We start from the raw sequence: 25199 nt of genomic DNA on the forward strand, positions 1-25199 counted from the left end.
CGGCGATCGGAGGAGCGGCGAGGAAGAGCAGCAAGTGGTAAATACAGCGTCGGGCAATCGATAAGCTGCTGAAAAGGAGACGAGACGACGGGGCATGCACTGGGAGAGATTGCGACCACCGCCCGTCGCGACTAAAGCGCCCTCTCCACACAAACACTCGCTCATCCCGGTCGACAGCACGTGCCGTTGCTGAAATGTTGCACGTTGTCTGCCAACTTCATTCCTCCGACTGTGCTCCATCCCTGCGAACGAGACCCGTAGCCAGCGCGTGCCGTCTGCCAGCAGTCCTGCATCTCTGATCACTCGGGAGTGTGTCAGAGATGCCGCAGGTGGAGGTGATCGAACTTGCGGGAGTGCCACGGGCAAGTCGACGCGACCTGACTCAGGCTACTTGATTCTTGGCGCATTCTCTGAACCGACGTCCAGCAGCTTGAGACACGAGAAACATTGACATTCACGCAGTCCAACACTGCGCACCACGCCGCCCGCCATGGACCTCCGCACATATGTCTCCGACCATTTGCTCAAGCTGGTCGGAGCGAGCGAGGACATGATTGTAGATTTTGTCGTTTCCGAGGCCAAACGCGCAAAGTCGCCTGCACAGCTTCTGGACAAGCTGTCCACCATGCTAGATTCGGGTGATGATGACTTGCGACGCTTTACCGACGGTCTGTATGCTCAGGTCGCAAAGCCAGCCTCGAATGGGACTTCTGCGCAGAAACGAGAGAAGCCCAAGGAAGTGAAGAAAAAGTATGCTTTGGTTGATATGGAGGCTGAAGAGGAAGCCCCGCCGCCTCCCAAACCAGAGCGCAAGAGGGAAGAGAACGGAGAGCGAAAATCAAGACATCGATCAGACAGGGAACGAAGGCGTTCGCGGAGCAGAGATCGGCACAGCAAGAAGCTACGGCGGCGAGATGGAGATTTTGATGATCGATGGGGTGATGAGGAGGAAGAGGAAGAGGATTTTCCCTCGCCGCCTGCGAAGCGAACCCGGTTCGACGACGGCTCAGCGTCACCTCGCGATCGAAGTCCTGCGAAAGAGGAGCCCGAGGAAGACGAGGAAGAGCGTGACCGCAGAGAGCGCAAAGAGTTTGAGGAGAGATTGAAGAAGAAGGAGAAGGATAGTACGAAGAAGTTGACAGAAGACCGGTCGTCAAAACGAGATGCTGCGGACGCAGAGAGACGAGCGCAGGCGGGGAAGCTGTCAGAAGCAGAAATGAAAGCGCTGAGGTTACGATCGCGGCAGGATTACCTCAAGAAGCGTTCGACCCAGGAACTGGCTTTGCTGCGAAGACAAGTTGCTGATGAAGAAGAGGAAGAGCGGAACAATCCCAATCTGACCCAGGCAGAAAAGGACGAATTCGCTCGGAATCGAGAAGCTCTGCGGCTGGCCGAGGAGCGAGAGGGCATCGATGACCACATCGATGGCTATGCTATGCCGGACGACTATATTACGGAGAAAGGCAAACTCGATACGAAACGGAAAGAACAGGCTTTGTACAGCCGGTATGTCGAACGTGACGACCAGGGCCGCGAAAAATATGTGACTGAGCACGAGGAATGGGAGCGGGAGCAACTGGCCAAGACGAAAGCACAAATTGTGGTCGCCGATCAACCAGAGGTTGGAGACTATGAGTATGTGTTCGACGAAGAGCAGCAACTTCGATGGGTGACAGATGCCGTACTCAAGGGCGGCATGAGCAGCATGAAGTCGCCACAGGAACAGCTTCTTGCACAGCAAATGCTGGCAGCGCAGAGAAAGGCCAAGACTATGGAGGAGAAGCGGAAGACTTTACCTGTCTATCAGTACCGACAGCAGTTCCTGGATGCTGTGCGAGAGTACCAGATCCTCATTATTGTTGGAGAAACCGGTAGTGGCAAAACTACACAACTTCCGCAGTTTCTATATGAAGACGGCTACTGCAAGAATGGCATGAAAGTGGGATGTACCCAACCGCGTCGTGTTGCAGCCATGAGTGTTGCAGCGCGTGTGGCAGAGGAGGTTGGCGTCAAGCTCGGAAACGAGGTCGGCTATGCCATTCGTTTCGAGGATAACACGTCAGACAAGACAGCACTCAAGTACATGACCGATGGTATGTTACTGCGAGAGTTCTTGACAGAGCCGGATCTTGGCGGCTATAGTGCTTTGATGATTGACGAAGCTCACGAGAGAACACTACATACTGATATCCTGTTCGGACTGGTGAAGGATATCGCAAGAGGTCGACCAGACCTCAAACTGCTGATCTCGTCCGCGACACTTGATGCGCAGAAGTTTAGCGAATTCTTCGACGATGCACCAATCCTCAACATTCCTGGACGTACCTACGACGTCGAGATGAATTACTCTTTGCAGCCGGAGGCCAATTACCTGTCTGCCGCGATCACAACTGTCTTCCAGATCCACCTCTCGCAGCCCATGCCTGGCGATATCCTGGTCTTCTTGACTGGTCAGGATGAGATCGAGCAAGCTGAACAATCGCTTCAAGAAACAGCACGAAAACTGGGTAAAGCAGCACCGGAACTGCTCATTTGTCCCATCTATGCCAATTTGCCAACAGATCTTCAGCAAAAGATCTTCGACCCGACACCGCCGAAATGTCGCAAGGTCGTGCTTGCAACCAACATTGCCGAAACTTCTCTGACGATCGATGGTATCGTCTATGTTATCGATCCTGGCTACGTCAAAGAGAACCGTTACACGCCAGCAACGAATATGGAGTCCCTCGTTTCAGTTCCTATCTCTCGTGCTTCGGCGAACCAGCGTGCTGGCAGAGCTGGACGAAACCAGCCGGGCAAATGCTTCCGATTGTACACCAAATGGGCATACTACAACGACCTCCCCGAGTCGACGACTCCTGAAATCCAACGTACCAACCTCAATTCGATCGTGCTTCTGCTCAAATCCCTCGGCATTAACGATCTGATCAACTTCGACTTCATGGACCCACCCTCACCCGACATGCTGATCCGCTCCCTCGAGCAACTCTACGCTCTTGGTGCCCTCAACGATAAGGGCGAACTCACCAAAGTCGGCCGCCAGATGGCTGAATTCCCTACCGACCCTATGCTGGCCAAAGCAGTCTTACAAGCCGACAAAGAAGGCTGTGTGGACGAAGTACTCTCCATCATCGCCATGCTCGGCGAGGCTGCAGCACTCTTCTATCGACCCAAAGACAAGAAGCTCCAAGCCGATGCTGCTCGTGCTCGCTTCACAGTCAAAGAAGGCGGCGATCATTTGACTTACCTCAACATCTGGAACCAATGGGTCGACGCCGACTTCAGCTTTGTCTGGGCCAAAGAAAACTTCCTCCAACAACGCAGTCTCACCCGCGCCCGCGACGTCCGCGACCAACTCGCCAAACTCTGCGACCGCGTCGAAGTCACAGTCTCCTCCTGCGGCAGCTCCAACCTCCAACCAATTCAACGCGCCATCACAGCCGGTTTCTTCCCCAATGCGGCGAGATTACAGCGTTCGGGCGATAGTTATCGAAATGTGAAGAATAATATGACGGTGCATATTCATCCTTCTTCGGTGTTGATGGATGTGAGGCCGAAGTGGGTTATCTTTTATGAGTTGGTTTTGACGAGTAAGGAGTTTATGAGGAGTGTTATGCCACTTCAGCCGGAGTGGTTGATGGAGGTTGCGCCGCATTATTATAAGAATAAGGAGGTGGAGGGGTTGGGGGTTGATAGGAAGATGCCGAAGATTTAGAGGAGAGGGTGGTGATAGGTAGATGATGAACGAATACTGGAAGCTGCCTTGTATGATCCACTTCTGTGTAACATTCTGATGATTGATTGATTGATTGTCTTGGCGTTGGGGATGGGATCGGAAAGTTTGGAGGATTGTTTTGCCGGCTTCCTGCCTTTCTTCTCTCCACGCCACGACGCGCCACTTTTGTTTCGTTATGTCAACAACAGCACGACTGTTCAGAACAGCAAGACTTGGCTGCGATGTCAAAGACTTCAGCTTGAGACTAGCGACCAAACAGGCGGCGCGATCGTCGACGTACTTTCGTAGCGTACCGGGCGTGGGCGAGCAGAGAGCCACGTCGGTAGCTCATCCTTCGAACAGGACGGATAAATTGCGAAGACAAAACACACAACTGGGACACAAAAGAGATTCTGCTAAAACGCATCATAGCAATTTCATTCATGAGAAGGGCCGAAAGTACGACTTCTTTGAATATTATCTTCAGAAGCAGTTCCCATTGAAAAGACTCAGGCTATCACCATGGATCGCGTCCTGGACTGCCGAGCCGGAAACGCTGCCTCCACAGCTGTACGCTGATCCTTTGAGAATTCTCAATGACGCTGCAGCCAATCCGAAACTTGTGAAGCTGTGTTTACAGACCTTTGTCGCACAGGTACACCGAGACCATGGCAATGCGCCAGAAGCACGAGAGCTATACAGGTCGGCTAAGACTGGTGTAAGTAGGGAGTTTCCAGTACATATGGAGCATGGTTTGATTGATGTATGTGCTTTCACAGACACGAGCTCTTCTCTGGTTTTTACAGGACGCTTTCGAGAGAGTAGACATGACGTTGGACGTTATGTGGTCAGAGATCTTAGTACACTGCTTGGTCGCAGAAGGCGAGGCGTATAAGGCCTTGTACAAGTGGATGACGGTAGACTACACCCCCAAGTACGTGGAAATCTGGGAAGCGAAAGAACAAAATCGGTGGAGAGGAACTCTACTCTACTTGACCCTGAATTCGATCGCTTACTGGGCCAAGGATGCCAGTACAGGACTGAACGACAGCTTGCTGTACTTCGATCACATCTGGAACACCTATGACACATCTCATCGCATTCTCAAGGCACAGTCTGGCAACCAACTGATCTCGTGGCTAACCAGCTGCGATACCAGCAAAGTCGATGTAGCAGCAATCGAGAGACATATCGATCGTTCCAAGTTGTGGTACCATGAAGGCAGTGTAGCGTATTCATGGGTTCGAGCGAGGGTATTGCTCAATCATCCGCATGGTCCTCTGCCCGAACCAGCACTGGAAACGCTGTTGCATGTCGACGCCAATCGGGAAGATTTCTTTCGAACAGGTGATGGTCCTTTCAACCAGGCGATCACGCGAACCATCGCGCGCGCTGCTCAAGCATTGAGTGAGATGGGCAGACAAAGCGATGCCCGGCATCTTCTCGCAATAGGCCGCAATAGATTGCCCTCTTATTTTGCTGGTCGTGGATTGCCAGCAAAGACCGAGTTCGCTTCACAGGCAGTGCACGAATTACTTTCTAGTGACCTCGCTGGCACTAATCGTGAGTTCACTCGCCGCGCTCGGCTGGTTCAAGAAAATGCAGGAGCTCGACGTACATCCAGAATGATAAACGATCTAAGAAGCTGAGAAGTCGGATCAAGAGAGTTTGGTAACGAAGACTGTACAGATCGGACACCTCTTGTGCTTATTTGTGGCGTGACACCACATCGGGGCTTTTCCATCTGATCTACCTCAGTTCATGGCGTGATGTTCATTGCAATCGCAGTGCTAGCCAGCTTTCAACATATGATTCGTGCCACACAAGATCATGAACTCCACGACAAAACCTCTGCCACGCGGCCGGGATCGTCGTGTCAATGCGCAATCTTGTTCACTACGATTCAAGGTGACGTCTCTCGGATGGCATTGCACCATGCGCCAATAAGCCTTGCCGGCCCTGCGAAGGAGAACGACAGCATCGAGCTTCGAGGCAATGCTCGATGCTCGCCGCATGAACGTGCACCTCTTTCTCAGGAGAATAGCAGAAACAGCGAAGCTTCTGTGTCTGGTCTTGTCGGGAATTCTAAACACTGGCAAAACACATTGATCGGAGCGTAAGCGTACAACTCTGGAAGTCTCGAGGCATGGAATCTGGCCTATGCTTCACAAATCTGCCGTGCTGTCACATCGAACTGGGGCTTGGAAGTTGATATAATGTCAAGACCCTCAGATGGGCCAATCCTTTCAAATGGTCGCCTGACATGCGACCATTCGAACCATCTCGCTTTTTGCTGGAATTTTGTCAACCGGAGGGCAACATGCACTACGCATCCGTACGACTGTCTTTCGCAGACAGGGTTATCAGCTTCGATTCATACTGATTACTGTCAAGCCCGGCTGATCCTGAACCTAACACATCTACCTGTCTCTGAGTCGGCCGGATGCATCGTGCTCAGAGTCAAGAATCTCGCAACCGGAGAAGACATGAACAACAGGAGGCGAGCTGGAGCACTGGAGGATGCAACAACTAGCATGCAGGAGTGTGCCGCACATCGTGTCGCTGTCGCCAGTTTGTGAGGTCACGTCGACGTTCTCAGAACTTCGAGAATACAGCCAGAGCCGCGTAGCATGTTCAACACAGGAGAAACACGTGAGCTGAAATATTGAGCGCTCCAGACGAGCTTCCCTGCATCCCCACTCCCGATGTAGAGAAGAGCTGCCTCAGTCATGCAGCCGCGCTCGTCATAGTGTGGTCTCCTTCGCTTCACACACGGAGCCGGCTGACGCAATCAGCGAAACGTGATCACCAGCGACAGCCCAGAGAATCACGCATTGCAAGCAAGTGTCAGCTTCGACACCACGCATCACGAATGTACAGAACGCTCCGCTGAATGGGCAAACCTCCTCATCAGCAGTCACTAGCCGATCGTCGGTACAATACAGTCTGAGAACATCCTTACGCTGCAGCATACGTTGGTAGCTCCGATACTGCCAAGCGGTCTGACAGGTTGCGATTTCGCCCTAGCATCGTTACGGGATTTGCCCCCGTGCCCGCAGCATACGTCGATGGCTCCGATACTGCCAAGCGGTCTAACAGGTTGCGATTTCGCCCTAGCAACGTTACGGGATTTGCCCCCGTGCCCGCAGCATACGTCGATGGCTCCGATACTGCCAAGCGGTTAGGCTCCTGGGTTGGACGTCGGGCGCAGCTATGGCAAGAGGCCTTTGTCGCTGCTATCAGCGCGAAGGCTGCGCTGCGCCTCGATCGTGCTCATGTCGAGATGCGTGGCTTAGGGACCATTCTGCTAACTATGTATACCCGTGCAAATACCTTCTTTCGAAAGGCCACACGACAATAACCATTGTTGTTCAACCCGTCTCCCTTACCTCCCCTTCCCGCGCTGCCTATAGTGACGTTTCAGCTCCGCAATCTGAGACAACGGCAAAGCAGTCGAAGCAGCGAGCATTCACAGAGCGCAGAGGCACAAGTTCACAACCTCCACGTCACCTCGCCAAAGCCACCAATTGAACCACGCAGCGAGTCACGCAACGGGAGAGAACCGCTCAGCCTCCAGCACAGCCACAACAATGGCCCTGGATCTGTCTCAGCTTGTGCTTGGCCTTCTCACGGTGCTTATTTCTTTGCTGCTGGTCTTCTTGAAGCGGGACAAGCTTAAAGGTGCGTGAACTTCGTCGAAATATACCATTTGCATGCCTGATCAAGCACAGCTCTTTGGCGTGGGACCAGGCAGACCGAGCATGTACTGCCAACATATCACAACACCTCCAACACAACCTACATTCACCATGCCGGCGTACACTTGAATCAGATCTTCTTATCGCCGCCAAACATAGACACGATACGGCCACCACGACGCTCTGATGGGGTTCAGCTCAATTCGCTCGGACGGCAAAGTTTTATACAAGGACAGCCTAGGATCCATCTGATCGAGGACAGCTAGATACACCAGCAAGCGTCTTCCATTCACCCTACCACTTTTCAAGTACCATCATGCAGGACCGACTTGCACGAGCTTGACGACCCCGAATGCCTGCCTCCAGACAGGTCTATTTCCTAAAGGCCTCGCCCTGTTACAAGTATCGAAAGGACTTGACGGTCGGGCGCGCGAATGAATTGATGAAAGAGGATGGCTCGCCGACGTGGCGAAGCCCCTGTACAATAATTACGAATCACAAAAGTTTATGCCATCGTACATTCTTCCCAGCTTGGCTATACGAGCCAATACAGGTCACAGGCGACCAAAGTCCATGACGTGTCGAGATATTTCCAAGAATGGGGTCAAATGCAATTCGACGCGCCTGCTCAGACCACAGTATTCGTGGGACTAATTGTGTCGTGGTTTATCAAGCTTTCAGCCTACTGTGCCCGCCTTCACAATGGACTACCCAGAGAGCAAAAAGCGTCGAAGCATTTCCGTCTGCTCGTACGCAGGCATTGTATATAACGACGATGCTCGCATGCGGTATGCGAACCATGGCCTAATTATGTTCCCTCGTGAGGAATCGTGCTCCAGCTCCGTTGAGCATTTGGTGCCCTTGGGCGTGGAAGGCTGTATGTAACTCATTTTATCGTGTGCCGCGCGGTCTTGCAGCTGAACCGCAAACTCCAGTGCTTGAGCCATATAAACCAACATTCGTCGAGGAGTCCCTACATGCGCATGTGGCAGATCTGGGAGTAGAGATTTGCGCATAGATCCACTCCGGGAAAGCAGCTACTGGATTGCTCAAGTACTCACTGGTTGTCGGAATAGATACGCCTGTGCCCGGCCCATGTACAGCGGCAGATCCCCGCCCTCGACACCAGTGCGACACGTTTAATGCTCTGCCAATCATGAAGAAGCAGAGCTCCCGTGGATTAAGCCGCAGAGGGACGGTGAGGCGTGTCCCAAGTGACTATCTACTGGTCGTCACCAATCAGGAAACTTCGAATCTTTGAAGATCGCCACTAAGATCCACGTCATTGTCATGCCGGCTGGCGCGCTGCTGCTTTGCTGGACACATTGAGGCCGCAGGATTGCACAATTCTTCGTCCACGCGGAGTGCTGCACCCGCTGGGCCCACATTAGACCAACCCGCCGTCGCCGATTATTGCGGAGGTAGAACTATGTTATTTCTCTATATAAGCTGGCAAGAAAAGCGACGATACCTGATGGTCCGTTCCAACAAGTCGTTTGTGATCGCAGTATCAGGTCCAGCGTCATCTATCAGTTCAACAACAGACAGCCTTGCAATTGCGCTGAAGAAGCCCAACACCTTGCGTCATCTTGCATTGAGCATCACCACGCCAAGGACTCAGCTCTGCCCAAATGGATACCGGAGACTTCTTCCAACTGTTATTCGGCCTCCTGACGGTCCTCATATCACTTGTTCTGCTTGTGCTGAAATGGAGTAAGATCAAAGGCACGAGCATTTCGGGCGATCCATTGTAGTCGTCGCTGACCACGAAGTAGCACTGTTCCCCACTCGTGACAACCTACGTCCGCTTCTTCCAACACAATATAACACGCCCACCACAACATATGGCTTCCATGTCGGCAACAACATCAACCATTTCTTCGCCGAGCAAGCACAGTGGATTGGCTTATCGATGAGAAGATTCGAAGCAGCAGTCTCCCTACAGTTGCAAATCGATGATGGGATCAATGGCCAAGACTTGGAGCTGGGTGATCAGAGGCTTCGTCTCATGGAAGAAGAAGAAGAAGAAGGAAGCTGAGGACTCGGGTCGTCGTTCGTTCGTTCAGAGAGCCAGTCGTCGAGGATACTGCTGGTCTTAACTGAACCAGGCAGAAAAGAGATACACGTAGTGAAGCCCGCATGTGCAGCAGATAAATATCGATTCGTTCTTGAAGTCTGTGATGCAATCAATCAGTAGCACCATCGTTCCATTACCTTAACCCCACCAAGATCAATGCAACCATAATAAAGAAGTGCCCTATGCCACCGCCAGATTCAAGAACAGTAGCGCTGTTTCCAGTACTAGTGTCGTTGTTCCAACCAGGCGGCGTAACAGATTGCCTGCCAGAAAGATCGTTGAAGTTACACTCCAACAACTGAGGTGGCTGAATAAACTCTCCGAGGCCATCTGTGCCGTTCACCAAGCAGTTTCCAAAAGTCCTCAATCGCACACCACGCCTCGTGCCATCACTAGAGGCCGCATCATCCGGGAACGCATCATCGTTCATCATGCACCACGTATGGCATTGTTGCAGGATCTCGATCTCGTTGCTAAAGCCGTATAGCTCGCAGCAAGTTCTCATTCGCGGATGTCTAGAGTTACACTCAGTTTCTTGTGGATTTCCGTTCTGAGAGTGTGCTATGCACTGACCCTCTGGCCGCAAGGCAGTAACTGCCAAATGTGCTGGGCAGCCTAATGTCGGAGACAGAGCAGTTTTCTGGTCGTGGCCTGGAGGTGAAAGATTCGGTTGCGGCTTCCGTGGTGGAAGTCAATGCAGATGTTGTGCTTGTTGGAGAGTCCATAGCTGAAGCCCAGGTGTTCAGACTTCAGTCACAAAGTTAGTCAATTTCGTGCCACGCTGCGAAGAGAGGGACCTGCAAGTCTTCGTGATGCGATCAAAGCTCTTGTTTTGCAAAGCGTCTTGTGAATAGTAGAAGCAAACTCAGAGACAACATGCTGCAGAGAGAGTAGGACATCCGCCTATATGCAGCCGTCGTCTCGGTGTAACTTCACGCTTAATATGTGCCAGCAAAGTGTAAGTGTCCCGGGCCATACGACTAGGTAAGCCAAGAGCTAAAGAGTGTCGGATTCGACGCTTTTCTTGCTTGGCCCGATACTCCATCATGTGGACCTATGCGTGCAAGTGGCACACGCTCGAGTAAGATTTGAGGATGGTCAGTTAGTCCAAAGACTAGCGTGCTGGAGGATGCGATCAGCATAAGACCCTACCATATCAAGCTGTACCTAAGCCCGCGGAACTTCGAAGACTGCCGTAGGCCGGCATCCAGCAACTGACCTGACACAACTTTAGAAATGCCAAGTGGTGTTGTTTGTAGAAGCCATTAAGGTGCATGAGGGGCATGGACGTTGATAAAAATGGGAGGATTCGACGTGAGAGCAGCTCACTTCCCGGAGAATGCTGCTGTGGAAGTTCGCCCTGGTCTTGATCCTCTTGTCTTGCCCAGCCTGGACGTGGCGGGTTGTAATATGACTTTCCCGATGATGTCTTGCCTCAACGCAGATCGCAACCAGGCAATGCTGAACGTCCCAATCGCTCACAAAGGATAAATTCTTGGCCTGTAAGTGATTTTCTATCGTGGCCAGCACCAATCGACGCACTCTACATTGCTTCAGATCTCAAAGAGAATTTGTAAAATTGACAGTGTATGCAGATGGAGGCAGAATACGCGATGCAACATCTGTTCTGAGAGCCACCTCGGACTCCAATCACACTTCTGTCATCGTAAGCTTTGATACTCTACGTTGTCCGTTGATCCTTGCAGCGCTGCTTGATCTGGCTCGGCATGCTAGAATGATCATACCGTTAACCCAACGGACACACATATTCCCGCCGACTTCGTCGTCCCGTCCATTCTCTCTTGCATGGCAAGAATCTCTCTTCCGTAATGGTCGTAGACATTCATGGGGTCAACAGATATAAGTTCGAACGATTTCCAGTCGATTGAAGTTCTCCGGGTTGTTGATTCCTGAATGCCTCGATACAGGGTCCCTAGCTTCGAACAGTGTGATCTTGATGTTGGACATGCTGAAGTGTAAGAAGGTGGGTGTTACGGGCGGCCGCAAGCTCTTCCATAGAATCTATTTAGAGGATGAAGAAGCAAGGCTGAGCGGCATCTGTCGTAGCAGTCAACTGATGAGACTATCACTACTTATGTGCTTGCACCTCCGGCATGGCTCAATCGCTCAGAACCTGGCTCCGAAGGGCCTTCCAGCTGATGTTGTTTGACGTTTGGATTCTCGCAGAATGCGTGTCGTCCTTGAATAGTCGGATCTTCGAACACGATTTGAGAGTAGAAGGTTGTATACAGTGTGACTCGTGATGGACAGCGGTTGTGTTAGTATTTTGTGACACCAGCCTGGTACCTTGTCAATGCTTACAGCACGTTGGGAGTGGCTAGGACGGCGGCAAGAATTCCATTATACCATCGACGACAGCAACAAGAGTAGTGGAGCAGTTCCGTACCAAACTTGTGAACACTGTCCTACCGTTGACTGCGATTGCCTTTTTTGCACGCGTCGGAGAATTGACACATGGCGCAGCAGCACTGGCATCGCCTCGTGGCCGCCCCAGCTCAGGAGCCTTACAAGATCGGTGCGCGGCTCAGGGCATGCTTCTGCGCATGAACCGTGCTGCACCAGCCATGGATCGTGCAGCAGAGCGGCGCAGCGTGAAACCGTGTCAACGATGATAGATCTGAGGTGACGACGGCGGGTATGGAAAGCCGGCGTGTGGTTGGCCTGCCACGAGAGAAACGAAGTCCCAAATGCGGGCGCCAGAAAACTCCGTGCTTTTTAAGTTCGATGGCTGAAACTGGAGTTGCTTTGCTTTCGCGGACACCTCTTTGTCCAGCCAATGGAGTGCCAGGCCGCGGCGTCGCAGTCCCAGATACTGTTCCTGTTCCTGCAGTAGTGACTGGCACTGACTGCGGAGAGAAAGGTCATCGCCGCCCGCAGAAAGGTCGTCGCCGCCGCAGAAAGGTCGAAAGGCGAGGCCACGCCAGCAGAAGACCGACTTTTGTATAAGTTCTGGCTGCCCACCGCGTGCAAGGAAGTCTTCACCCCCGACAAAATCATTCAACCTCCAGACGCAATATCAAACTTGACGTTTGTTTCGCTGTATGCTCGTGCATCACCTTGCGCGGCCCACTTAACCGATCTGCCCCACGCGTCTTACGCACCAGCCACAGTCACGCCGAGGAACGACCCTGCCGCAATGACAACCGGCGACTTCTTCGAGCTCTTTGGACTGTTGTTGGGCCTGCTCGCAGCTCTCAATGGCATCATACTGCTCGCTCTGAAGTTGGACAAGATCAAAGGTACCGCCGTGGCCCGTGAGTGGTGATCCGTCTTAGTCATCGCTGACCACAGAGCATCTCAGCATTCTTTATCGGGCGTGGCCGTCTCCCACCACCTCCTCCAACACACCACACCAACGCGACGTATATCTTCCATATCCACCACAACATCAACTATTTCTTCGAGTGGCAAGCACAGTGGATTGGTAATTCTGTAAGACGACTTGACGCAGCTGTTGGGAGACAGCTGCAGGTCGATCATGGATCAAATAATGAAGACTTGGAGCTGGGCAATCACAGACTTCGCCTTATGCCGGCGGATGAGGAGGAGACCTGAGTATCATGTCTCCCAAACCTTAAACTTCTTCTCAGCGGAAGTTACGATTGCACGAATGATTTCTGTGTATTTCTCTTCTTGATCAACGACACCAGGACTCCGTCACTCTCTTCAGAGAAGCGGTGATCATCTCTGTGCTCTGTTGTCATTTTTTTCCACAATGCAGGCAGGGAAAAGTTGTATAGGAACCAGGCCCTTACGGTACAGATAGACATAGATTCGGAAAGCTTTCATTGCTTCCTGCCATACCATCAACGTGAACCATGTATGGCATTGCTGAAGGAGTTTTATCTCGTTGTTAAAACCGTATCGATCGACCAGACATGATGCCGATTGGAGAAAGAGCTGAGCTGAACGCCAAGACAGCTCTGGCGCAGTCGATTGGAGCATTCATCCCGCTAAATCCTTCACCAGCTTCCCACTTCCGATAGCTGCAGTGCCTACGCCCAGTCCCATTATAGTAGGGTGTCGATTCCTGCCATAATTGCATCAAGTCTGTGAAGTCAAAAACTGCTTTGTGCTTGGCTTACATCGTGTGTTATTGCCCATGAGCTCGCAGCGCGCTGTCCTCGTGACGCCGCACCCAAGCCTACAGGTAGGTATCCTTCGGCAACATCTCCAGCTGATACCTGCGCTTTCCCATCATCTCTCCCGCGGAAGGCATCCTAGAGAAAGATCCTCTTTCACTGCGACGCTTTTTCAACAGGTTGTGCTTGACGGCGTAGACTAAGATAGCTCTCACCAATTCGCACATCAACCAAGACCCATTCCCAAGCACCAGGTCCACAATCAGTCAAGAATGTCGGCACCAACATTCAATTGCGCTATCTCCAGCGCTCGCACCCCAAGCACCAGTGGGAGCTATTGCCTTGCGGGCTCAGGGTCTGTGATCAGAGTTCATTAGATGATTATCACTGGAACCTAACTTGTGTATAGGCACCCGCGGATGGATGTTTGCTGTGAACGTTACGGGTTCAGCAGCGAGATCCAGATCCAAGGCCAGTGCCATACCTGGTGCGTGGTCGACGATAATGCATTCGGAGAGAACCAGTCGTCCGACAATGGCACACGACGCGGAGACCGCCTGGCTATCTTCAACGAGTGCCTGTGGAACGGCCCAGACGGAGGCGAAGATTTCATCCAGGGGCCTGCCTTGCTGGATTGTACATTCAATGACCTCACAGGGAGGGTAACAGCCAATTCCAGCAGGCAGAGTAACGAGACAGATACGAGCAACGCTCCTGCGCTCAATTTCGGCAGCAAAGTCGGGCATTTTTTGGTCGTCGCTGGGATGATCTCCATGGGATTGATGTAGAGAGCTTAACATCCTTCCCATATCAAGCTGTACCTAAGTCCGCGGGATTTCGAAAGCTGCCCTCGGCCGGGGACAGTTATTTGACTTCATGCGGTGAGAATTCCAAGTGTGTTTCTTTGATCAGTCAATAAGATCCTTGGGTGCGGAGATCTGTTGATGCATCGACGCGAAGTCCTACTCAAGAGCAGCCGGTTCGTGCGAGTGGAAGCTCAAGATGAGCCAAATTATTTTCCAGACGTGAAGAGGTCCATGAATTAGATGGTCTGTCTGCTTCGTACACATACTTGGCCTCTCAAGATAAGTGTCCTTTTGAGCCACAGATAGTTCCCGCTTGACTTACGGGTGTCCTCTCGCAGTGTGTCGTGAATACCAGACTTGACCGTAAACGTCGTTCAATTGTCCACGCGGGATCGGCTTTCGACTCTCATACAGGCCACGTGCGCTGACATGAGTTTCCCATGGCAGACCTGCATGGAAGCCAGCGACTTATGCCCCTTTCCACGAGCCTCTCATCTCCTACTGATTCACATGATCGCCAGATTTAGCCTATTCGTCTTTACCCGGAGGTTCAGCAGGTGTCAAGCTGGGATGACGTTTGAAGGGCAGTGCCATGCCCGCCGCGTGCATAATCACTCGCGAGGTGTAACGTGAGATCAGCTGCCAAGCGGTCGTGCATTTATGGGGTCGGAGGTGTGAACAGAAAGAGACATACCGCCGCCACGTTGTCGAGCACAAGCTTTCTTAAGCATTTGCAGTTCTGCTGGCCGTAGGGATTGAGAATGATTTATGCGTCGGGCTGGTGCACGAATCTTGACGATGAGGCTTGTTGAGTGTCGCGTCCACGCGCGCCCGACGCTGTCACGGCGGCCTCTGATCACGACTAGGCCATCGTTCGGTCCATGCTGACCAGATCAGTACTGGATCCCGGGTTCATGGTGATAGTCGTCGTCAAATCCGAGCGTAGAATTGTTTCAATCGGGCGCACGTGCATCGTCAATGCTGACCATGGCCTCATTGGAAGCCGGAGAGCTGTACAAGGCTCTGCCAAGAAGATGTAAGCCTTTTGCACTGCCTGTACAAAAAACGTGGTTCCTTCTTCCACGCGTGTCTCATGGTGTCTGCCTCGATCTGCACTGATATAAGAGCGCAGGCTCTGCTGGACTCATCCTCAACCCGGATGTTATATCAGAGCACATCGTCCATTGGCAGACCTCGTGCACATAACAACTTTGATCCAACACAACGGCAAACCTCCGTTGGTTACAGGCGCAGCGGCCACCCTCTCTATAGCTCGTCCTTCCTGTGCCGAGCCAACCTTTGAGACCGACCACATGCCAAGTGCACAAGCAGTTATCAACATGAATCTTGGGGACTTCTTCCAACTCTTGTTCGGCCTCCTGACTGTGGTGATATCGTTGTTTCTAGTGGCCAACAAATGGAGCAAGCTCAAAAGTACGCGAGAAGGTCGGAGTACCAAGAAGCCTGTAATTCTTTTTCTGACGCGAGGCAGGGTTGTTTCTTCGCCGCAAAGGGATTGAGCCAGTGCTACCGACACACGATCGACCCTCACACGCCACTTATATCTATCATGCGGGCATGAATGTCAACCAATTCTTCCTGTGGCACCCAGTTCCCGACCCAGCCCAGCCAGGTCCAAGATCTGAGATGACTAAGTTGACTTTCCTCGGGGACAGACGCTCAATGGGTGGGAATAGTGCACCTTCAGGAGACCGCCGAAGCCGCTTCATTGAGGGAGGATAGAGCTTATGTATTGTGCATTGCGCTTGGCAGATATGGTCGAGAGGGTGGCTCTGTCTTTACAAAGTTGACACAGAGCTTTTGAAGTGGCGTTGTAGAGGCCGCTTGATCTGAACCAGGCAGGTCAAGTGCCAAAATGGTGGAGATGGCTTAGATTTTGGGGAGCGGCCGCCAGTGATCGATGTTGTTGATGAGGATGAGCTTTTGTACGAACCAATGAACGTTCTATACGTGTATCATCAGCGGTCTGTGTACTTCCGCGTACTGAAGTGCCCGTAGAGATCCATTGCTGTCACACTACCTCCCTTTTTGGCGCGTGCAAATCAACGGTACCGATTCCGTCAATGCAGCTTTGCCGGGAGCAACGCACACATGTCTGCCACCATGTACATACTCTACCGGCCTTTCCTGCCCGGCGTCTCGAACGCGAAGTGGCCAATACATTGCCAGCCGTGTTGCATCAGTGTGACAAGCAGGCCGCAGATGAATGCTGCGATAGAGCTGCAAGAAGGGGAAGTAAGCGGCAAAAGAGCTCTGGCTCTCCTCCTCGGTCGGCAGCGGGGATGGAGGACAAGGTTCGCGCTGTGTCGTGTGCTCCATTGCCCGTTTGGTCGGGAACGTGCCACCGCTCCATTGGCTGCCACGAACATCATCGCCGGCCCCGAGTCCGCGTGTGCTGTCAGCGTGCGAATGGGAAGTGAAGTGCTGGCATCGTGATCGAGAAACTATCGCCGTTGCAACAGGCAACTCTCTTATCGCGTCTCGCGTCTGACAGGCGCGTCGAAGGTTCTTGCCGAGCGCGGTGACGGCATTGGACACGCCACGGGCCAAGCGGCTCTGCCAAAGTTCAAAGGTGGATTCGAGCCGCTCTGGGACGAGCGCGATCATCTATTCCTGCTTGCCCGCCCGCGTTTCTTCTCCTCTCCATGTCTTCATAGCACTCCGTTCCCCTGCCGAACACTCCCGCCGCGCGATAAGCTTGCTGCACGACCGGTACAATGGCATCTCAGCAGCCACGCAACGGCATCTCTGCCATCGCAGGACCAGCTGCAATGGCGAAACCAGGATCGGCCGCGGAAGAAGCCAATGTCTCTGCGGGTGCTGGCGTAGCGACTGTGCCAAAGAAGAAGCGCCATCGGGCGGGTAAGAAGCACAGGAAGAACCGAAGACAGAGTTTCATTGCCCCGTCCGAAGCTGCCACTGAAGACACCACCGACATGGGCGATCGGCCAAGCCTGCTCGATGCCTCCCACCAAGCGTCGCAGAAAGATAGTTTTTATCGCCTGCAGAAGTCAGCGAGGAGGACGAGCGACACGAGCTTGGAGAGTGAAGCGCTGCTCGACCACCGCGAGCATGCACCGTTGAGTCGGAGGAGAGACACAATCAAGCAAGGCTTCTCGCGTGCAGTCCAGCCCTTCACCCGGCACTCGCACCGCTCCTCCGATGCCTCTGCTAAGCCTGCCACATCTCGGTCACGGTTGGCACACGCCGAGGGAGTAGCCATTAGCGAAGACGAGGACGAGGATGGTGAAGGAAACAACGAACGGTCGCCATTGCTGGGAGTAAACAGATCTCGTAAGCCGCATCTCTCTCGCAACAACAGCACACAAGTCGTTGGCAGTGCACCGAATGGAACTCGAGCCCGTCACGGATCGACACACTCGAAGGCTTCCTCGCGGAGACTACCTCCAGTGGAGATCCTGACTTCTGCTCGCAACAATATCGATGGCGAGCACGATGTCAACAATCCGCCCTCCGTCCCCGGATCGCCTACTTTGGGAGGCATGGATGATGTGTATATGCATGCACTGGGCTCTAGCATGTCCGACCGAGGTAGGGATGCAGTCATTTCCATCGACGAGGACGAAGGGCGTTTCGACAGCAGATCTCCGGAGAGCATGCGGCGACGAGCTACTCTCGCACAATTGGCTGAGCGTGATGTCTGCTTCCCAGGAGATGACGACGAACACGGCGATGGGTCACCTCAACCACACCATGAACACTCTGTCAAGCCTAGGAGGCGACGAGGAAGGAGGTTTCCAGATCTGGAGGTACTCGAAGAGTGGAGTCGAGAAGAGAAGGAAGAGCGTACGCAACAAGTCGTGCTTCGTGCAAAGAAGATAGCCGAGCCGGTCATGGTTGGCGGTCGTCTTCGCCCAGCAAAGACAGTATGGCATCCTGAGGTCGATGAACGGCCTTTCAGATATACCTACTTCAACGAAACTCTGGACGGTACTATTCATGCTAGGAACATCAGTGATCTGCAAGAAGATGGCGCTACGTTTCAAGATCTCTTCCTTCCAGACCCGGTCGAGCTTAGTGACAGCAGCAGCGACGAGGACGAGGACGAGAATGCGGCGGAACGTCCCTCACTGCACAGACACCACCGGAGCTCAAGCGACAGTGCTGTGAAGAATGTCGATGCATTCAGTCAGCGAGACGACAGTCGGGCTCCATCGGTAGCGCGACATTCGACTGTCGATAGCACTGCTGTCAGCAAGAATGCCGCCGAATCAGCGCCCGCTTCCGGCCACGCGACTCCAAGACCACCGAAGAAACGCTACGGACCACGTCCCACATGGTGGCTCGATGTTCTCTCGCCGACAGAGAGCGAGATGAAGGTCTTGTCTCGCACATTTGGCATCCACCAACTGACATCGGAAGACATTCTTATGGACGAGCCGCGCGAGAAGGTGGAGCTTTTCCCATCCTATTACTTTGTGAATTACCGAACATTCGAACAGGACAAAGACAGTGAGGACTACATGGAGCCCATCAATATGTACGTAATAGTTTTCCGAGACGGCGTTCTCACCTTCCATCACTCGATGAGTCCACACCCGGCCAATGTTCGACGACGAATTCGGCAATTGAACGACTACATGAACCCCACCGCCGACTGGATTTCGTACGCAATCATTGATGATGTTACGGACGTATACGCGCCTCTGGTTACCGAGATCGAGGAAGAAGTTGACGACATCGACGAGGCAATTCTATACATGCATAGAGAAGCAGACCCGGAAGCCACAGAGGACAAGAAGGCGGCAATGATCGGAAAGGCGAAGGTACCAAAAGATGGCAGAAGGAACAGCGATGCCAGCAGCCAGAAAGGAGATGGAGAAGAGAAGATGAAAGGGGGTGACATGCTTCGACGTGTTGGAGGTTGCCGCAAGAAAGTCATGGGTCTCTATCGTTTGCTTGGAAACAAGGCGGATGTCATCAAGGGCTTTGCGAAGCGTTGCAACGAGCATTGGGAGGTTGCGCCTCGTTCGGAGATTGGTCTCTATCTTGGTGACATCCAGGATCATATTGTGACCATGACGCAGAACTTGTCGCACTATGAGAGGTATGTCTTGGCCATTCCCCCAAACAAACCACATTCACTAACGCTGTCTTCTAGTCTTCTCTCCCGAGCCCACAGCAACTACGTCGCCCAAATCAACATCCGAATGAACGAACGCGCCGAATCGAACGCTGACGTGTTGGGCAAACTCACCGTTCTCGGAACGATCGTCCTTCCGATGAATATCATTACCGGAATGTGGGGTATGAACGTCTGGGTCCCTGGGCAGGAGTACGAGGGCGATTTGACGTGGTTCTTCTGTATTACCGCTGGTTTAATCGCTTTTGGTCTGGTTTGTTATTTTGTTGCCCGGAAGGTGTATGGTATTGTCTGAGGTACAATAATTTCTGGCCGAACAAGTGTGAAGGGTATGAATGAGGGGGAGGCAAATGGACGGAGTTGCGTTTTCCTTCTTCTGCAGAGTTGGGACTGTATACAACGAAAGCTTTTGGGACCGGAAGCGAGGCGTTTCTCGGTTGGGAGCAACTACAGCAAGCAAGTATAGACAAATTCTTCTGAGGAGCAACGGGCCTGGGAGTTTTGGATGAATATAGAATATGTTGAGCAAGAGACAATTGCTTGAAAGAGGCAGACAGAATGGTAGAACAGTCCAGAGAATAAGCTATTGCTTGAAACTCTCTCCTTCAATACTAACATAGACCACGTCGTCGTCGATGGAAGAGTCTGTCAATTTGCTACTATCAATCGCATTGAGTCCTCCGTTTGGTTTGTAATGCAGTCATCGTGTTTGTCCTCTCCTCTCCAGAGGCCTATATCAATCAAGTATCTTCATTTCCAACTCTCCTCCATCAAGGATCTTCTTCGAGAGCTCCAGAAGACAACCTACAGCAACCCCCCTCCCAAAACCAAAAAATGTCATCCTTTCCCCTCTCACCCCTCGATGCCCAGACAGACTTAGCTCTCGCCATGAGCGATCTCAGCGTCCTCTACAAACAACGCAACGAACTCCTCACCATCGCAAAAGCCGACAAATGCACCTCCTACATCCTCTCCGTCATCCCCGAAATCAATCTCACCGGCTGGGGAAACGCTGATACCTGGACAGAAACCGAGCAGAAGGCCAAAACAGAAGCTTTACAGTATTCGATTGAGCAGGCGAAATTAGAGATCGAGATTCTGAAAGTTGTGGCGAGGATGAGGGATGTGAGGAGTACAATGGAGAATTATTATAACAGTTTGCAGCCGAGGGTGGAGATGCCGGATCAGAAGTGGGTGGCGGGGATCCAGGGGTTGCTTGGGAGGGCGGGACAATTTGGGGTGGAGGAGAGGAGGAAGTTGTTGGATAAAATTGCTGAGTCGGCGGAGCAGTTGGAGAGGGTGGCGAGGGAGAAGGGGTTTCAGGTTGGGAGTGGTGGGAGGTGATGGGAATGTGCTAGAGGTGCTGATTGATGAGTTTGTCGATTACAGCACCACAGTTTCCGATGGCTCCAGTGTTCAGACTCAATGCAACTTTGCGCCATGTCCCAATGGGAAGAAGCTCCTGCTCAAAGGTCCCGAGTATACACCTCGCGTTCTGTGGCGATTTTCCTGACGGCTTGTTCTTCTACCTTTTTCCCTGCACCATCCAGATAGTTACTCAGCCCAGCTTTGTACGTTCGCACGTTGCACAAACGATGGTTCTGAGTTCATCGTCGTATCGATCAACAAATGCTCTAGCAACCAAGATCAAATTGGATTCATCGCCCAGGTGCGTCGCGCCCACGTGCGCTGCCCTTTGCAGGTCACAAGCACAGAAAGAGCGCACGAGATTGGAGTGTTCGTCTTTGATATAATCTTCCCAGCTCGGGAAATTCCAGGACAGTCTAGTTTGACGTGTCCTTCCAGAATGATCTCCATAACATCTTCGGGCGTCAACCGGCACGTCATCCAAACATCCTATTGATGGACAGGTATGGTCCGCCATGGCTCGAACGTATGAAGCACTTTGCCTTGTCGGAATGTTCTCATAGCTTTCATCTAATCAGGCCTGAGCCTCTTCACAAATGACCGGAAAACGCATGTGCTCATATCGCTAAGCACCCCCATACCCAACGAGCATTCCCGTGTTAGCCTAGGGGCTACGGATAGGTGAATGACATTCTCGCCGTACCAGATGCCTAGACCTTCTTTACGAATAGTCTTGCAAGTACACAAAAGCGGAGGCTCGCGTGGCAGACATCCAGCCCAGAATGTGCGATCGTCTCTTCCTTCCTCGCAGACTATCGTGTCTTGGACACTAACACGAAGCTTCAAGTTCTCTCTGACAAGACACATGCAGTATGTTCGATTCCGAAGTTCTGCAGGCAGCTCCAGAAGATGGCAAGTAGGTTTTTGGCCTTCGCTGTTCTGATTCGTCTCGTGAAGTGGTTCCTGAGTGGTGCGGCTGGAGTGAGTTCGCGAAGCGACGTATCGAGCTGGTTTCAGACTCTGCCTCAGGACGCCAAGAGAAATCACGCTTCAACTTGCTGCGCCTAGCATTTGGTGAAGGTGAAGGGTCTCCGTGTGACCTTACTGTGCTCGTTACTTCCTCTGCGACCTTCAGTCAATCATGCGGTACAACATAATGCATCCACACGATTTACACGGGAGGGGATTGAGCGTATGGAGATATTTGTCGGTGAATATCCTGACGACGCTGATCAGCGTAGATCCCTGGTTTTTGCGAGATCGACTCGAACGTGCTGCCTTGCGCAAGTCACAAGCGCATAACGAGCGCCTGACGTCGCCGGAGTATTCGCCTCCATTGCGTTGTTCTAAAACGATTTCGATGTTGTTTTGTGGTGATAGTCGACACGTGAGCCAAGCCGCACTCACGTACACTAAAACATCGCGGGCGATGTCCCGGCTTTGCAACATCTTGCCTATCCTCAACATTCTAATCGCCTTCGTTTGAGTGGGACTGAGCTTTCTTGCCAGTGAGCGAACCGCGTGCTCGGATACGGTCCCCGGTTTGCTCTGTGCAAAGTCTGGCGCAGGCACATGAAACGTATTCTCGCCGTACCAGATAGGCAATGCTTCGGTGCGAATGGTCTTACACGTGCTCAAGATTTGAGGCTGATGTGGGAGTCTCACGGTCCACCGAGTATTGGATGCTACGCTAGTTCCGTCATTGACATCCTCGCGATTGATGCTGGCTACAATGACCGAATCTGGCTCAACGAGACAAAGGCGGTAGATGCGGTTTCGAAGTTCTCCAGATAGCTCCAACAGTTGGCACTTTGTTTGGTCCTCTCCGTTCTCTGTTCCCATCGTGGAGCTGAGGATCGGCGGCTCGGGGTGAATCGATGTTTTGATTCGCAAAGCTATACCGAGACTTGTGGCGAACAATAATTGACGACTTGTAGGACGGTATAATGGGAGCTTCGAGTGCTGAGATTGCCGGCGCAGTCAACTCATGAGGAAGGCGAAGAGTCCAGAAGGATTCAGGCAGCGATCAGAAGTGGCTGGTTTGGCGTCTTGGCATGCAGCCGACGGCCATCACATCAATGTCCAGACAGCTCAGCTTTGTACCACCCTCGGCGTATGGAGACAGTAGCAGGAAGTACAATTATCTTGAGTGAATTCTCCGGCCATTACGCTAATGTCCAGACTGCTTGGCTTTATATCTGCTCCTGCGGATGGAGAGATCGAAGGACTCCAATGACTGCCTGCATGCCATCATGACTGTTTTGAAGTAGCTTGGCTGGGCGTCTTCTTCAGAGGTCAGAGAAGCATCAGCAGTGATCCGTGTCTCTGACAGACTGCAAAGCTATGCCCTTGCTCTTGATCAGGCAACTGAGCACTTATCAGCTGTCGTGTTCAGAGCAAGCTGTAAGCCAAGTACAATGCTCAGAAAAGTTGGCGCAATCTGATGCTGAGCAGAGTCCAATGAGTGCGCTGCGTGCGAACACTTTCAGCCGAAAAGACCGTTGCGCGGACTCCTGTCTCTGGAGGATCATGGGCCTGCAGCCTGGTCGGTGATTGGGCATCGAGGCACGAAGCGTGTCCTATGGTTGGAGAGAAATCATCGAGTCCTGAACATCTCGACCTGTCTGAAGCCTTGAGTCGTTGACTGTATTCACGCCACTTGGCTCCAATACCAGCGCTCGTTCGGAACGACAACCAGGAATTAGCATGTCTCTGGTCGGTTCAAACGGCCTGACCTGGAGCATATCCATGTGAAAACCCATAGGGCATCCTCTTTCGTCCAGAGCGATAGGGCCTCTAGGCCAACATTTAGCTGTTGTTTGTATACAGTCTTATGTAAAGTGGCGGCTACTTCAATCCTCTAGCCGTACCATGACCTCCAGGCCACACTTGGAGCAAAAAGACTCAGACGGTTCCATCATGTACTTGGTGCAGAATCTCCTCATCACACTGAAAATGACTTCGCCCGACCTGCCCTTACGCTTATACTTGTCTGCCACTTTTTTCAAGTCGCAAGCGCACCAGTGTTGGATAGGGTCAAATGTGACTGACCCATACTGGTTGAGCTGACCGATAGTATTCCAGTCCTCGAAAGAGATCTCGATCTTGTTGTCGGTATCAAAACGGACCCCTGCAATGACCATATGTCCTCTTCCTGTACGACCTGTAGCGTACATGCTGATGCTTCCTACAAGCCTAGCCCGATCGCCGAGGTGCTTTTCGAACGATCTCAGAGATTCAATCAAGCCGCAGTTTTGTGTAGTGTAATTTGCTAGTCCGACAGGGATCTCGAAGTCGTTCTCGCCGTAGTAGATTGCCATGGCTTCATCGCGAGCCTGTCGATTTATGCTCAATAGTGCTGGTTCTGAGGGTGGAGCCATGTAGCATCCATACTTCTGCCTAGCCGTCGTGCGTGTCTCTTTCGGTCGAACCTCCAGCATTATTGGACCATCGCTTACAAGGCTCATGCGGTAGATTTCGTTGCGCAGCTCAGCAGATAGCTCTAAGAAGCAGCATCTGCCGTTGGATGGAGGTATCGTTGGGTCCTGATCACGTTAGCTACAGCAAAATAGTGGTTGAAGACGGGTACCTACAATGCCCACTCGGTCTTCTTCGCCATGGACCACAAGGCCGGCGGCAGCACTTGCTAGCTGCTCACTCTCCGTATCGCCGGGCTGCGACAAGGGCACCTGATGCAATTAGTGACAGCTGGATGTGGAAGCAAGGGATGGACATGCCTGGCGCTCGCGGCCGAGGAATTTGCGGGCGTTGCCGGCGGCATGTCTTTGGCGAAAGTTGCTCTGGCGAGCACTGCTCCGTGTCATGTTGAAGACGATGCGGCGCCGGGAAGAGCGTGGTGTTTGTAATGGCGAGCGGTTGTCGTGGGAAAGTTGTGACGACGCAGCTTGAGGAAGACGAAACAAGGGTCAGTGCACACTCGCTCTGCCCATCGATAAAAATTGACCGCAGCAGCCAAGCGATACCGTAACGACCTGCCTATGCTCTACGACGATCATCATCCAACCAAGACGTTGATGAATAGAGCCCGATACTCCCTCGTTGCCAACACTCAATCGCCACGATCGAACGGACAAAACAGCGCATGGGCCGAGATTTGAGTTGGTGAACCGGTAACAACACCGGCTCCAAAGTCGGAGCAGTGATGAATTAGATCGGAGGTCTCGCGCGGTATAAGAGCTTGGTAGTATGCAGACAATGTCGGCTGCCGCCTGGGAACAATGTGCTTCGCGCAAGTTGGATCAAGCGATTCGCGGCTGTCCTTCATGATTCTCTTCGCTATAGAAGAG

The 25199-nt window shown here is 52.4% G+C and overlaps 8 protein-coding genes across 8 annotated transcripts; 5 read left to right on the forward strand and 3 right to left on the reverse strand.

The window, feature by feature from the left end:
• Nucleotides 1-490: 490 nt before the first annotated feature.
• Nucleotides 491-3715, forward strand: CKM354_001199600 (uncharacterized protein; the record flags this gene model as incomplete). Its single annotated transcript, XM_044807505.1, has 1 exon — nt 491-3715. The coding sequence occupies one exon, from the start codon at nt 491-493 to the stop codon at nt 3713-3715; it is 3225 nt and encodes a 1074-aa protein (XP_044663440.1).
• A 196-nt stretch (nt 3716-3911) lies between these two features.
• On the forward strand, nt 3912-5364 carry CKM354_001199700 (uncharacterized protein; the record flags this gene model as incomplete). The annotated part of the gene is made up of 2 exons (XM_044807506.1): nt 3912-4433; nt 4495-5364. The coding sequence occupies 2 exons, from the start codon at nt 3912-3914 to the stop codon at nt 5362-5364; spliced, it is 1392 nt and encodes a 463-aa protein (XP_044663441.1).
• Nucleotides 5365-9623: 4259 nt separating this feature from the next.
• CKM354_001199800 (uncharacterized protein) lies at nt 9624-10215 on the reverse strand (the record flags this gene model as incomplete). The annotated part of the gene is made up of 2 exons (XM_044807507.1): nt 9624-10005; nt 10064-10215. 2 exons carry the CDS (start codon nt 10213-10215, stop codon nt 9624-9626), a joined length of 534 nt encoding a protein of 177 aa, XP_044663442.1.
• A 2432-nt stretch (nt 10216-12647) lies between these two features.
• Nucleotides 12648-13066, forward strand: CKM354_001199900 (uncharacterized protein; the record flags this gene model as incomplete). The annotated part of the gene is made up of 2 exons (XM_044807508.1): nt 12648-12765; nt 12813-13066. 2 exons carry the CDS (start codon nt 12648-12650, stop codon nt 13064-13066), a joined length of 372 nt encoding a protein of 123 aa, XP_044663443.1.
• Nucleotides 13067-17137: 4071 nt separating this feature from the next.
• On the forward strand, nt 17138-19819 carry CKM354_001200000 (uncharacterized protein; the record flags this gene model as incomplete). Its single annotated transcript, XM_044807509.1, has 2 exons — nt 17138-19488; nt 19543-19819. 2 exons carry the CDS (start codon nt 17138-17140, stop codon nt 19817-19819), a joined length of 2628 nt encoding a protein of 875 aa, XP_044663444.1.
• A 539-nt stretch (nt 19820-20358) lies between these two features.
• CKM354_001200100 (uncharacterized protein) lies at nt 20359-20868 on the forward strand (the record flags this gene model as incomplete). The annotated part of the gene is made up of 1 exon (XM_044807510.1): nt 20359-20868. The coding sequence occupies one exon, from the start codon at nt 20359-20361 to the stop codon at nt 20866-20868; it is 510 nt and encodes a 169-aa protein (XP_044663445.1).
• A 1155-nt stretch (nt 20869-22023) lies between these two features.
• Nucleotides 22024-22734, reverse strand: CKM354_001200200 (uncharacterized protein; the record flags this gene model as incomplete). The annotated part of the gene is made up of 1 exon (XM_044807511.1): nt 22024-22734. One exon carries the CDS (start codon nt 22732-22734, stop codon nt 22024-22026), a length of 711 nt encoding a protein of 236 aa, XP_044663446.1.
• Nucleotides 22735-23744: 1010 nt separating this feature from the next.
• On the reverse strand, nt 23745-24673 carry CKM354_001200300 (uncharacterized protein; the record flags this gene model as incomplete). The annotated part of the gene is made up of 3 exons (XM_044807512.1): nt 23745-24437; nt 24486-24581; nt 24626-24673. 3 exons carry the CDS (start codon nt 24671-24673, stop codon nt 23745-23747), a joined length of 837 nt encoding a protein of 278 aa, XP_044663447.1.
• Between the last annotated feature and the right edge of the window lie 526 nt (nt 24674-25199).

This window comes from Cercospora kikuchii (assembly GCF_019650295.1).
Source record: "Cercospora kikuchii DNA, contig_00008, whole genome shotgun sequence".
In the NCBI taxonomy this organism is placed as follows: domain Eukaryota; kingdom Fungi; phylum Ascomycota; class Dothideomycetes; order Mycosphaerellales; family Mycosphaerellaceae; genus Cercospora; species Cercospora kikuchii.